At 49.3% G+C, this 14,439-nt stretch overlaps 1 protein-coding gene across 1 annotated transcript; it reads right to left on the reverse strand.

The window, feature by feature from the left end:
• Positions 1 to 1,645: 1,645 nt before the first annotated feature.
• Positions 1,646 to 14,439, reverse strand: LOC115392330 (troponin I, fast skeletal muscle-like). Its single transcript, XM_030096925.1, has 7 exons — positions 14,329 to 14,439; positions 7,085 to 7,120; positions 6,479 to 6,515; positions 6,280 to 6,408; positions 3,913 to 4,002; positions 3,471 to 3,647; positions 1,646 to 2,365 (listed from the first exon to the last, which is right to left on the reverse strand). Exons 2-7 carry the CDS (start codon positions 7,093 to 7,095, stop codon positions 2,285 to 2,287), a joined length of 525 nt encoding a protein of 174 aa, XP_029952785.1. The 5' UTR covers positions 7,096 to 7,120; positions 14,329 to 14,439; the 3' UTR covers positions 1,646 to 2,284.

Genomic DNA, 14,439 nt, shown 5'->3' on the forward strand with positions numbered 1-14,439 from the left:
TTTTATTTGTCTCAAGTGTAGCTGCACCAGGCTTTTAATGGAAGGAGGCATGTATAAGAGAGAGGCTCATATTTTAAAATTTTCAAAAAGAGCAGAAACATCTTTTGTGTCAGTTTGAACCCAGTATAATGTGCTGAGCTCATTAATTGAAAACAAGTATCAAACAGTACTAAACAGTAGTGCAGTTTAGAGCTGGGGGATATGTGGAATTAATTCGAATAATTCAATTTTATTTTTTCAATCGATGTGAAAAAAATTAAATCTCAACATGGAGTTTAATGTTTCTGTCCCGCCGCCATTTTTACCGGACGTGTGTAATACACACAGTGGCCACACCAGGAGGACTGGCGCTGTAGCACAGACTACTGTCAGTACAGCACCGCAGCGCTTCACAGAAAAAAAGAGAAGACAGAAAAAAAAACAGGCTTATATTGGGAGGCGACTTTTATGAGCTGTCTTCAAAGACGCACCCGGTCATTAAAGGAGACGAGCTTTTCATGGAATACAGGTCATTATTAGAGAATTAACGGTAAGTACATTATAGCACTGTATAACTATAGTTATAAACACTCATAAATGATCACAATGCTCTATAACATCAGGACCGAACCCTAACCCTAACCCTGTGCTGTATAGTGGGTTGTAAAGCATCGTGACCATTTATGAGTGTTTATAACTACTTATAATGTGTTACACCGGGTGCATCAAGTAAAGTGTCACTGAAAAAGTTATTAAAATGAACAATAAAACCTTGAAGTACTGGAATATTTGAGAATGACAATGACGTTTTGTCAGCACTGGAACGTTTTGTCATTGTCGTCATCCTAATCGTTCATGAAATTCTTTTCTTCTTGGCAGGAATTTTTCACTATATATGTCAGCTTCACTACATTCACAGTTGAGTTAATAGAGCAATAGAATGCAAGTGAAGCATCCACGCAGACAACAAACAAACATGTTGTTGGTTTAAAGCTTTTATCACCTTTGTCAGGATTTCAAGCTCCCGGTGTGAATGTACGTACCTGTCCAACAAATCGACCTCCGACTGTTCTGATCTGCAAGAAACAAGAAGACAAATGAGTTTTCCAACAATTTTTATCAGACTTCAACATTTTGAATGGTTGGAACTCACCGTTTTTCATTTGTGTCACAAAAACAAAACAAAAAAAAACTTGTGGAAGAAGAAAAGTCTGGTTGAAGCGTTTTCCCGTTTTCCAACGAATCATCTGCATAGAATAAAATCTGCTGTATTGGCTCCACATCAGCAACAATAATCTCTTTGCAACTCCTCATTTCTGAGTAATCTGATTCCTTTGTGTTCAAGGAGCTTGATAAAACTATGTGATAAGTTTTTTTGTTTTTTTGGCCAAGCACCTACAATAACTAACAATGCTACAGCAGGTTTATCAATAAAGGTGAACAATTAAAAAAAATATTTGTATATTTTGTATTCTGTCAAAGATTCACAAATTTTTAAAGCCTACATCTAAAAGCAACACATTAGCATCAAGCTAAAATGAGCGCTAATCTCTACAATGTGCCGTCTCAGATGATGAAGTGATGAATTTTCATTCACAGTGCTGAAATAATAAAGTGGACTTCCATATTAAAAATGAAAGAAACTGAACAGACAAGAAGATTCCAGGAAGCGCTTGAATTTAATGCGACAGACGGTTTTTGTTGTACAGACGTGAAAAGGGTCGAGGACGACAGTGAGTGGAAGCTTCCAACACTCCAATCAGCTGATTCCGTTACCGACAGGCTCACGTTAGTCCCGGCCAGAGGGAAGTGTCCTGCGAGTCACAGATACAGCTTGAGGACAGGCGTGGAGCTGAGCAGTCATCTATCAGCTGCTTTTCATGGACTCTGTTATAAGATGATACATCAGAGCTGCTCTCTACAGGAACACACATCAGTCGACACGCAGAGCAGAAAGACTTCTGCAGGAGAAACTAGCTCCCTGTAGCCTGTACAGTACGGTACAGGCACCCCCAGCTGAGGAGAGGCAGGACGAAAGGCAGGAGAAGCAGGAGTAGAAGTAGAAGTAGAAGTAGACGTAGAGTAGAAGTAGAGTAGAAGTAGAAGGCAGCTTAGACTGAGTTGTCCTCCAAAGTGACTGGTCCAGAGGTTCCAGCGTTCTCCACACCTTCCTGCTCCTCCTTCTGTCTCAGAACAACTTTTCCAGCATCTACAGATTCACACACTTTTCAAAGCAGTCCAGCTGGAGGTGGACGAGCAGCACTTTGAGAGGAGAACTCAGCCTGCAGGAACATTCTGATCTCATCTAACTGTCAAACATCTTCTTCCGGTCAGACTTGTCCTCCACGTTCTTGCGCCAGTCTCCAACGTCACGGAGCTGCTTGTCCTGCACACAAAGAACATCCATCAGGTCAGCTGTCAGTAGAACACAGGCTGGAAGGAACATGGAGCTAAAGAACCTCTACAGAGGAGCTAAAGAACCTCTACAGAGCAGCTAAAGAACCTCTACAGAGGAGCTAAAGAACCTCTACAGAGCAGCAAAAGAACCTCTACAGAGGAGCTAAAGAACCTCTACAGAGGAGCTAAAGAACCTCTACAGAGGAGCTAAAGAACCTCTACAGAGCAGCTAAAGAACCTCTACAGAGGAGCTAAAGAACCTCTACAGAGGAGCTAAAGAACCTCTACAGAGCAGCTAAAGAACCTCTACAGAGGAGCTAAAGAACCTCTACAGAGCAGCAAAAGAACCTCTACAGAGGAGCTAAAGAACCTCTACAGAGGAGCTAAAGAACCTCTACAGAGCAGCTAAAGAACCTCTACAGAGGAGCTAAAGAACCTCTACAGAGCAGCAAAAGAACCTCTACAGAGCAGCTAAAGAACCTCTACAGAGCAGCTAAAGAACCTCTACAGAGGAGCTAAAGAACCTCTACAGAGGAGCTAAAGAACCTCTACAGAGGAGCTAAAGAACCTCTACAGAGGAGCTAAAGAACCTCTAGAGAGGAGCTAAAGAACCTCTACAGAGCAGCTAAAGAACCTCTACAGAGGAGCTAAAGAACCTCTACAGAGGAGCTAAAGAACCTCTAGAGAGGAGCTAAAGAACCTCTAGAGAGGAGCTAAGGAAGCTCTAGAGAAAAGCTATAAACCTCTACAGAGGAGCTAAAGAACCTCTACAAAGCAGCTAAAGAACCTCTACAGAGGAGCTAAAGAACCTCTAGAGAGGAGCTAAAGAACCTCTAGAGAGGAGCTAAAGAACCTCTACAGAGCAGCTAAAGAACCTCTAGAGAGGAGCTAAAGAACCTCTAGAGAGGAGCTAAGGAAGCTCTAGAGAAAAGCTATAAACCTCTACAGAGGAGCTAAAGAACCACATGTGGCTGCAGACCCTGGGCTTTCAGACGGACTTTGATTCGATCTTTATCTTTATCTTGGAAGAGCCTCTGTGGCTCCAGAGAGCGGACCCGGTTCTCAGGGTTCTGGCCCGTGTTCTGTGCACTCACCTCCTCTTTCACCTCCTTCTTGACCTGCTTCAGGTTGGCCCTCAGGTCCATGTTGACGGTGTGTTTGGAGCCCAGCAGGGCCTTCAGCATGGCGTCGGCCGACATGCGCACCTTCTTCAGCCGGGGCCTCTTGAACTTCCCCCGCAGGTCCACGATCTTAATGTTGAGGTCTCTGACCTTGGTGGAGGAATCAGGGCATCCAGAATCAGTCACGAAGAAGGAACCGTCACATGGACAGAACCGTCACTTCTTCACACCAAGACGTTTTGGACAATGCCATGCCAAGCAACGGGAGAGTGGTCATCTCACAATCAGGAGGTTGTGAGTTCGAGTTCCATCTCCCCTGTCTATGTGAGTAAGACACGGAACTCTAAATTTGGTTCCATGGGCCTGTGTGGTTCATCCTGTGAGTGAATGAAATGAAGGGCTGACTGACGCTCACCTCGTTCAGCACCATGTTGAGTTTGAACTCGATGCAGTATCTCTCCTCCTCACTGAGGTCGATCTGCTCATGAAGCTTGTGGCAAAGTTCCTGCAAACAGAACACTGTGGTTACAGTTCGTTTCTCCAAGAAAACATACGTCTGTCAAAGTTGCACAGCAGAACCGTTTTAAAAATCCTCCTGAAGACCTTTCTATTAGTAAAGCTTCCAGTTGGACCGGCTTCTGGATACTGAACTGCTTCCCAGTGAGGCTGCTGGAGGTTGAGACTGCTGGAGAACCGACACTCAGCCTCTTACCTTGATCACTAAAATTGTTTCACTATTAGAGGTCACTAACTTCTGTCTCTCACTCTCTCCCTCCACCAGCAGGATCTCCGATAGTAGGACTGTAATGCCATGATCTGAAGCCTCCTGTATGGATCATCAGTCTGTCCGTCCCCTCTCCCCAACCACAAGAGCAGAAAGCCTCCTCCTCTGAGCCTGGTTCTGCAGGGTTCTCCTCCTCTGAGCCTGGTTCTGCAGGGTTCTCCTCCTCTGAGCCTGGTTCTGCAGGGTTCTCCTCCTCTCAGCCTGGTTCTGCAGGGTTCTCCTCCTCTCAGCCTGGTTCTGCAGGGTTCTCCTCCTCTCAGCCTGGTTCTGCAGGGTTCTCCTCCTCTGAGCCTGGTTCTGCAGGGTTCTCCTCCTCTGAGCCTGGTTCTGCAGGGTTCTCCTCCTCTGAGCCTGGTTCTGCAGGGTTCTCCTCCTCTCAGCCTGGTTCTGCAGGGTTCTCCTCCTCTCAGCCTGGTTCTGCAGGGTTCTCCTCCTCTGAGCCTGGTTCTGCAGGGTTCTCCTCCTCTGAGCCTGGTTATGCAGGGTTCTCCTCTGAGCCTGGTTCTGCAGGGTTCTCCTCCTCTGAGCCTGGTTCTGCAGGGTTCTCCTCCTCTGAGCCTGGTTCTGCAGGGTTCTCCTCCTCTGAGCCTGGTTCTGCAGGGTTCTCCTCTGAGCCTGGTTCTGCAGGGTTCTCCTCCTCTGAGCCTGGTTCTGCAGGGTTCTCCTCCTCTCAGCCTGGTTCTGCAGGGTTCTCCTCCTCTGAGCCTGGTTCTGCAGGGTTCTCCTCCTCTGAGCCTGGTTCTGCAGGGTTCTCCTCCTCTGAGCCTGGTTCTGCAGGGTTCTCCTCCTCTGAGCCTGGTTCTGCAGGGTTCTCCTCTGAGCCTGGTTCTGCAGGGTTCTCCTCCTCTGAGCCTGGTTCTGCAGGGTTCTCCTCCTCTCAGCCTGGTTCTGCAGGGTTCTCCTCCTCTGAGCCTGGTTCTGCAGGGTTCTCCTCTGAGCCTGGTTCTGCAGGGTTCTCCTCCTCTGAGCCTGGTTCTGCAGGGTTCTCCTCCTCTCAGCCTGGTTCTGCAGGGTTCTCCTCCTCTGAGCCTGGTTCTGCAGGGTTCTCCTCCTCTCAGCCTGGTTCTGCAGGGTTCTCCTCCTCTGAGCCTGGTTCTGCAGGGTTCTCCTCCTCTGAGCCTGGTTATGCAGGGTTCTCCTCTGAGCCTGGTTCTGCAGGGTTCTCCTCCTCTGAGCCTGGTTCTGCAGGGTTCTCCTCCTCTGAGCCTGGTTCTGCAGGGTTCTCCTCCTCTGAGCCTGGTTCTGCAGGGTTCTCCTCTGAGCCTGGTTCTGCAGGGTTCTCCTCCTCTGAGCCTGGTTCTGCAGGGGTCTCCTCCTCTCAGCCTGGTTCTGCAGGGTTCTCCTCCTCTGAGCCTGGTTCTGCAGGGTTCTCCTCCTCTGAGCCTGGTTCTGCAGGGTTCTCCTCCTCTGAGCCTGGTTCTGCAGGGTTCTCCTCCTCTCAGCCTGGTTCTGCAGGGTTCTCCTCCTCTGAGCCTGGTTCTGCAGGGTTCTCCTCCTCTGAGCCTGGTTCTGCAGGGTTCTCCTCCTCTCAGCCTGGTTCTGCAGGGTTCTCCTCCTCTGAGCCTGGTTCTGCAGGGTTCTCCTCCTCTGAACCTGGTTCTGCAGGTTTTTTTCCTTTCCACAGTCTCTTATGCTTGTTCATATCTGTTTGGTTCAATCCAGGAGGCTCTCTGGAAGGTTCTATGTGTTTGGTTTGATCCAAGAGGCTCTCTGGAAGGTTCTATGTGTTTGGTATGATCCCGGAGGCTTTCTGGAAGGTTCTATGTGTTTGGTATGATCCAGGAGGCTTTCTGGAAGGTTCTATGTGTTTGGTATGATCCAGGAGGCTTTCTGGAAGGTTCTATGTTTTTGGTATGATCCAGGAGGCTTTCTGGAAGGTTCTATGTGTTTGGTATGATCCAGGAGGCTTTCTGGAAGGTTCTATGTGTTTGGTATGATCCAGAAGGCTTTCTGGAAGGTTCTGTGTGGCCACAGGTAAGTGGATGCGTGTCTCCTCACCGTGAGCTCTTCCTTGGAGTAGGGCAGCTCCAGAGGAGGACATTTCTCGGCCAGGAACTTCTCCCTCTCGTCGGCCTTCACCCCGGCTTCGGCCTCCAGCAGGTTGTTGGCGACCACCAGCATGCAGCTCTGAGGGCGGGACGGACGCAGAACGTGAGGACAGAACCCAGGAGGTGAGCCGGGAAGGGGGTGCTCTTACCTTCAGGGTGTGCTTACGCCGAGCAGACAGCCTCTTCCTGCAGACACCAAGAACACAACGGCCACTCAGACGTGGACCTTATGAACACATGAACCCAATCCAGAGCATCACTCCGCCCTTCAGTTCACTGAGCACTCCTACTTCCTCTCAGTTGACTCCAATGAGTTCAGTTTGGGTCTGAACTCAGAGGAACACGGTTCATGTCCTTGATTCATCATAAATAACTAAATAACTCCATCAGCTTCCATAATGTTTCATATCTGTTAAACCAGAGATTGAAAAACTATGGCAAAATGTCCATTGCCAAGTTTTCAGGTGCTACTTATTTTCACAATTGAATATTTTCTATTTTAAATTCTGCCCCCAAAACGTGTCCTTTCTGGAGACTCTTGCTGGGTCAGTTCCATATAGGAACAGTGGAGCTTTTCTGTGATTGAGGTATTTTAATATTCCTACTGTTTGAACTTAACTGATTAATTAGAATCCTGTGGGAGACGATTCGTTGAGGCAGAATGCTCATGGTTAAGGACAGCTGAAAGCCCTGGTTTCTAATCTGCTAACACACACGAAAAACACCGTAATCATCACAATGAGGGTTTGACTCACTCGTCAGCCATGTTCGCTGCAGGGTCCGGACGTTATCTGGAAAAAACAAACAAGCAATTAAAAGAAGTTTATGGAGAAGATGTTAAAGAACTCATGGGATCCCAGAAAACCACCATCAGCAGCTTCAGCAGCTTCAGCAGCTTCAGCAACCTCAGCAGCTTCACCCTCAGCAGCCTCAGCAGCTTCAGCGACTTCAGCAGCTTCAGCCTCAGCAGCCTCAGCAGCCTCAGCAGCTTCAGCGGCTTCAGCAGCTTCAGCAGCTTCAGCCTCAGCAGCCTCAGCAGCCTCAGCAGCTTCAGCGGCTTCAGCAGCTTCAGCAGCCTCAGCAGCTTCAGCGGCTTCAGCAGCTTCAGCAGCTTCAGCCTCAGCAGCCTCAGCAGCCTCAGCAGCTTCAGCAGCTTCAGCGGCTTCAGCAGCTTCAGCAGCTTCAGCAGCTTCAGCAGCCTCAGCAGCCTCAGCAGCCTCAGCAGCCTCAGCAGCTTCAGCGGCTTCAGCAGCTTCAGCAGCTTCAGCCTCAGCAGCCTCAGCAGCCTCAGCGGCTTCAGCAGCTTCAGCAGCTTCAGCAGCTTCAGCAGCCTCAGCAGCCTCAGCAGCTTCAGCGGCTTCAGCAGCTTCAGCAGCTTCAGCAGCTTCAGCAGCCTCAGCAGCCTCAGCAGGTTCAGCAGCTTCAGCAGGTTCAGCAGGTTCAGCAGGTTCAGCAGCTTCAGCCTCAGCAGCTTCAGCAGGTTCAGCAGCTTCAGCAGGCTCATCAGCTTCAGCTTCAGCTTCAGCTTCAGCAGGTTCAGCCTCAGCAGCTTCAGCAGGTTCAGCAGCTTCAGCAGGTTCAGCCTCAGCAGCTTCAGCAGCTTCAGCAGCCTCAGCAACCTCATCAGCTTCAGCTTCAGCTTCAGCAGGTTCAGCCTCAGCAGCATCAGCAGCTTCAGCAGGTTCAGCAGCTTCAGCCTCAGAAGCTTCAGCAGGCTCATCAGTTTCAGCTTCAGCTTCAGCAGGTTCAGCCTCAGCAGCATCAGCAGCTTCAGCAGCCTCAGAAGGTTCAGCAGCTTCAGCAGCCTCAGCAGCTTCAGCAGCTTCCGCAGCCTCAGCAACCTCATCAGCTTCAGCTTCAGCTTCAGCAGCTTCAGCAGCCTCAGCAGGTTCAGCAGCTTCAGCAGGTTCAGCCTCAGCAGCTTCAGCAGCTTCAGCAGCCTCAGCAGCCTCAGCAGCTTCAGCAGCTTCAGCAGCTTCAGTAGCTTCAGCCTCAGTCGCTTCAGCAGCTTCAGCCTCAGCAGCTTCAGCAGCTTCAGCAGGTTCAGCCTCAGTAGCTTCAGCAGCTTCAGCAGCCTCAGCAGCCTCAGCAGCTTCAGCAGCTTCAGTAGCTTCAGCCTCAGCAGCTTCAGCCTCAGCAGCTTCAGCAGCATCAGCAGCTTCAGCAGCCTCTGCAGCCTCTGCAGCCTCAGCAGCTTCAGCAGCTTCAGCAGCTTCAGCTCAGGAAACATTTCTGCAGTTTGAGTCTTTTCTGTTTTGCTATTTTCTTTGACTTTTTTTTTAGACCAGACTAGTGTCTTCACTGGCATTAAGCCACTTTGAGATCCTTTCCTGCTTTCAAGCACATTCGGCTCTTTGTTGCAGTTGTTGATGTTTTGGTTCAAATGGGTTTTGCAAATCTGATCGTTGATGCAGTTTCAGCTGTTTCAGCGGTTTTTGTTTCAGTATTGACAGGTCTGCTCGTTGCAGCTGAACTCTGGTGAATCTAAAAGCAGGCACAGGCAGAATTCTGAGTTTATTCACAGAAATCGTGGTTTCAATGCTAAACATAGCGAGAGGATGGACCACAAAGTTCAGTAACTCAAAGAGTCCAGAGAGAAAACAGAGAGCGGGAAGAACACACCGGAACCCGGAGGAGGGAGGCTCACCTTCCAACATCAGTTCAGTTAGACCGAGAGCCCGGAGACGCCGAGCAGACAGGAGAGACAAAATAAAACAGCAAGAAACACAACAGACGCAGATGCAGACCGTCCGTCAGCCTCTCAGCAGCACTTCACGACAGACTGCTGGCTTCTCCCCGGATAAACCAGAGGAGTCAGCCCACACTGACTGGAAGCTCCGTCCTGCAGCGTCCTCTAAAGATCAGCTCCTAGCTTCACCTTCAGCACAGCGAGCGAGATGGAGGAGCCTCCAGAGACTCCGGAGCCACGGCACTTACTACACTGGATCAAAATAAAGTGGCCATCCAGCCCATTGCACTTACAATAACAAACAAAGTGGCTAATATGAGCTGATTTTAGATGAACATATTCAGTAGAAGAGCAGCAATACGCTTAGATGAAAAATAATCTTATCATTGATAAATTGGTACTTTGAGTAAGTTGCTCTGTTCCCTGGAATATGAGCGGGTTTTGGCGGCGCCTCAGGATCAGCTTCATTATCTCGCCAGTCTGAAAAGTCTAAAGTTAGCATGCTAACCGTAACTCTATCTGAGGCGCTAACAAGCAACTAAACTCTCAGTATTCCTTTTATTGAGTGAACAAAGAATAAATCTGTGCTTTGACACTTTAATTGTTATTTGGGACACATTGCTGACCCCAGAGTGAGCACACGCATCAGATTCCAGGCAGCTTTTCGGTTAACGGTCGCTGTAAATCCTTGTTGGAGCAAACGGCGGCTAAAAGAAGCCGAGCTTTATAACATTAGCCGGCAGAGAGCTACACGCTAAAGCTAAGCTGCGCGGTTCTTGGTCATGTCTCACATTTCTGGGATGCTTGGTTCTATCCCGAGACATCATCTTTACGTCTGGATATTTCATGGGACTAAACTGCTGCTGAAGCTGGAAACTCGCTGGTATTTTTGGCCACAAAGCCCAGTGATCCAGCTCTCAGGAAGAATCCACGCCAAACAAGGACTCAGAGGGATTCAGATCTCACAGGAGTCATAAATCGATCTCCAGGTTTGTGCAGTGAAGACGCCGGCCTCAGAGGAAGACTGACGTCTGGATGATGTGATTGCTGAAGCATCTTAAGGCTGAAGTCCTGTAATCAGGTGTCAAAGGCTTCAAACGGGACTGCTTTTCTAAGACAGCTCAGGACATCCAGACCTCACCCCAGTCCCCATCAAACCCACCAAACCGATCATAGGGTCAGAAGGTGGACTTTACTGTTGTGGTCAAAAGCTAGTCAAGCTAACGTCACAGCTGCTGTGATGTAGCATTGCCATTATCATTTTGCTCCAGAAAAACATCAGTTATCAAATATTGTTGCATTCGTCTGTTTAAGTTCAAGAATATTTTCAACCTCCACTTATATTATGGAGATTTTCACCCGACTGGCTACAACTTAGCATACTGGACAGAAAATACCAAACTAATGTCATAATGATCCTCAGTTTACGTATTTCCAATAAGTTAATGTCCAGTGTCCCCGCTAGCTGCTGGTGAGGTGAGGATGACCACACCACTCGCTGCTGTCTCAGCTCCTCTGAACCTGAGAGTGGACGGAAACCCCTCAGCTTACCCTTACACTGCTTCAACTTCAAACCATCGTTTAACGTTTTGAACATTTCCACATCTGTCCACTGTCCAGATGTCAATCAGCTTTCTCCGTACTGTCTACCACTGATCAGCTGTGATCTTTTAAAACATCTCTGCTGTTTTTGGACTATACAACGGGAGTGGATGGAGCGGGCGTTTACTGACTCACACTCAGAAAATCGTTTGTCTCTTGTCACCACAGCCACGTTTCTCACTCCTTATTTTCATATCATTCATCAAAGCACAGCAGCAGGTCTTCTGCTTTCAACCAGAGGTCACCATGGTCAACTGCTTCCCTGTAAAAACGCATTTGTTTCTGGATATTCAGACTAGACCCAGCTCTTCCACCGGTTGGCAGACAGGAAGCGATCCACCACAGCCAGAAGGATTCATGTAGGACAGGCGTTGAAGTTGTCGGGGTGAAGCTGCAGACAGATTGAAACTCCGGCTAAAGCAGGAGTGACTGCGAGAGCTGGATCTGCAGCAATCAGCAACTGGATCAATGCTGACTCCATCAGACAACAGCAGCTGTGATGGTCCGGACCCGCGGTACAAAGTAGAAACTGAACTTTCCCAACACTGGAGAACAGTTTCTCTTCCCTGCCGGATCACACGGAGTGGGTGGATGATGGCCGATGGCAGGATGGAGCGCCGAGCCTCCATGACCACAGACACTGGAGCAGGAGGCCTCACGGAGCCCCAGATCAGTGGTAGGGGACTGTTCTGAGGTTGGGGTACGTCACACATCTGATATTTCAGATTCGACTAAATGGACAGTGTGTGTTCTTGATTCTGTCTCAATCACATGGATCACAGTCCTCTGGGAGTCCTTTCAGATCGGACAGTCGGCCTCAGCCTCACATATGATGGTAGAAGTATGGGTATCCTGGGTGAAGCCCAGCAGGACTCGGCGCTGGCGCTGGCGTTGGCGAGCGGAGCTCATGTTCAGGAGCTGTGATGGAGCGCCGGATTAAGACTCTATTCCTGGAGTCAGCTGTCACTAGCGTCTTCATTATTGGAAAAAAAAAAAAGATGACAGTGGGTTCGTCTTAAAAGAAAAGACGTGTGACAGCCCCAGCAGGAATCCCAGACCACATTACTGACCAGGAACAAATGGCCATGGGGGGGGGGGGGGCTCCAGGGCTGACGGTGTATTTTAGGACATCCAGAACTCTGAGGACACAACAGTGTGTTGCTCTGGAGATGGAATCATATCTGTAGGGTTAAATTCAGGTCCAGAGTTTTGTCTTAGGCATGTGTGTGTGTGTGTGTGTGTGTGTGTGTGTGTGTGTGTCATTGTCTCTGAGGGGCTGAAGGTTCCGTTAAAACCCGACACCGACCTCGGCGGTTTGGACGGCCGAGACATTAGAGCAGAACATAAAAATAACCGAGCCGGAGCGACCTCCGAGTCGATCCATTCAGCTCAGCTGCCAGACGACAGAGACGAGCTGACATTTCACAAACACACCAACACTCCTGGAGCTGGTTGCTGTAAAGGATGACATTAACTTTATGTTTAACAGATAAACAGCAAAACATGAAGATCTCGTTTATAGTTAAAACAAGTGAAGAACTGAAGGCTGAAAAAGTCTCATCAGCAGCTCTTCAACAATCCAAGAGAAAAAGCTCAAGGTTTCCTGAAACCGTCACAATACCTGTCAGCTAAGGTTTCAAATCGTATGAAAAGCTAAACCAGGAATCTCAAGATATTTAAGAATTTCTGAACAGAAAAAGTTCAGGACATAGAAAGAAACATCAGCCGTGCAGCCAGTGAGAATCAAATCAACCTGGACTGTCCGTGAAGACATCAGAACCTTCAGGGAACCAAGAACCTTCAGGGAACTGAGAACCTGCAGGGAACTGAGAACCTTCAGGGAACCGAGAACCTTCAGGGAACCGAGAACCTTCAGGAAACTGAGAACCTTCAGGGAACCGAGAACCTTCAGGGAACCGAGAACCTTCAGGGAACCGAGAACCTTCAGGGAACCGAGAACCTTCAGGAAACTGAGAACCTTCAGGGAACCGAGAACCTGCAGGGAACTGAGAACCTTCAGGGAACCGAGAACCTTCAGGGAACCGAGGACCTTCAGGAAACTGAGAACCTTCAGGGAACCGAGAACCTTCAGGGAACCAAGAACCTTCAGGGAACTGGAGCGAAGAAATCAAAGGAATGAACGATCACAAAAACCAACGACCAGCCAAAGTTCATTCTGAAGCGTTCAGCTAACTGTCGGTGTCTCCTGAAGTCTGGAATTCCAGAAGAAGCCTGCTAAGAGACGGAAAGCTCAGTCAGCCGTTGGCGAACTCTTGAATGTGGGTTTAAAAAGCGAGCTAAATGCGGCGGTGGGATTAAAGTGTCACGGAGCAGGTTTTCCCCGAACGCCCCCCCCCCCCGGCTCTGCTGGTGCTGACAGCAGGATAAACACCGGCGGATTGCTTTCGGCTTCGCGCCTTCATGTGGTGTCGGCTTTCGGAGCGCCCCGTCATCATGTCGTACATCACGGCGTCTCCATACCGGCACCGTCACATCACCTCCCGAGTTTAACAAACTCCACCAAAAGTGATGGGAGGTGTGTGAAACAGCAAGGACCCAGAGGAGGATCCAGTCCGAGTCAGCTCCTCTACATTCCCCACCGTTAACACCTCATCCGACTGTAGATCCCAGAAAACACCAAACCTCCAGAAACCCCTGGCGCTCTACCGTCCCTGCTGACCGGAGCTCTGACCGGTCCAGCCGCTGCTCCCGCCACGCAACAGACCTGCTGCTCACACACCTTCACCCAAATGACCCAAATGACCACGGCAAGGACCTCCTGCCGTTTCCACTGAACCACCACATCGGTCCACACTGCGTCTACAGAACACAGCGAGACAGAACACTGAGACAGAACACTGAGACAGAACACCGAGACAGAACACTGAGACAGAACACACCAAGACAGAACACTGACAGAACACTGAGACAGAACACAGTGAGACAGAACACTGAGACAGAACACTGAGACAGAACACTGACAGAACACTGACAGAACACTGAGACAGAACTCACCGAGACAGAACACTGAGACAGAACACTGAGACAGAACACAGCGAGAGAGAACACCGAGACAGAACACTGAGACAGAACACCGAGACAGAACACTGAGACAGAACACTGAGACAGAACACCGAGACAGAACACTGAGACAGAACACTGAGACAGAACACAGCGAGAGAGAACACCGAGACAGAACACTGAGACAGAACACCGAGACAGAACACTGAGACAGAACACAGCGAGAGAGAACACCGAGACAGAACACTGAGACAGAACACACCGAGACAGAACACTGAGACAGAACACCGAGACAGAACACTGAGACAGAACACAGCGAGAGAGAACACCGAGACAGAACACTGAGACAGAACACACCGAGACAGAACACTGAGACAGAACACTGAGACAGAACACTGAGACAGAACACACCGAGACAGAACACTGAGACAGAACACACCAAGACAGAACACACCGAGACAGAACACACCGAGACAGAACACACCGAGACAGAACACACCGAGACAGAACACTGAGACAGAACACACCAAGACAGAACACACCGAGACAGAACACACCGAGACAGAACACTCTGACAGAACACAGGCAGAACACACCAAGACAGAACACACCGAGACAGAACACACCGAGACGGAACACCGAGCGAGTGAAGGTTCCACCAATCAGACAGAAAACAGCCGTTCTTACTTGAAGGTTGGACGGTTGGACGGTTGGACGGGTTCTAGCCACAGAGACAGACGGCGCCCCGAGGCAGGACAAGTGTTAAGAAGGTATATATTGCGATCTGCGATGGCGCTC

The sequence above is a fragment of the Salarias fasciatus genome, chromosome 7 (assembly GCF_902148845.1).
Source record: "Salarias fasciatus chromosome 7, fSalaFa1.1, whole genome shotgun sequence".
NCBI lineage: Eukaryota > Metazoa > Chordata > Actinopteri > Blenniiformes > Blenniidae > Salarias > Salarias fasciatus.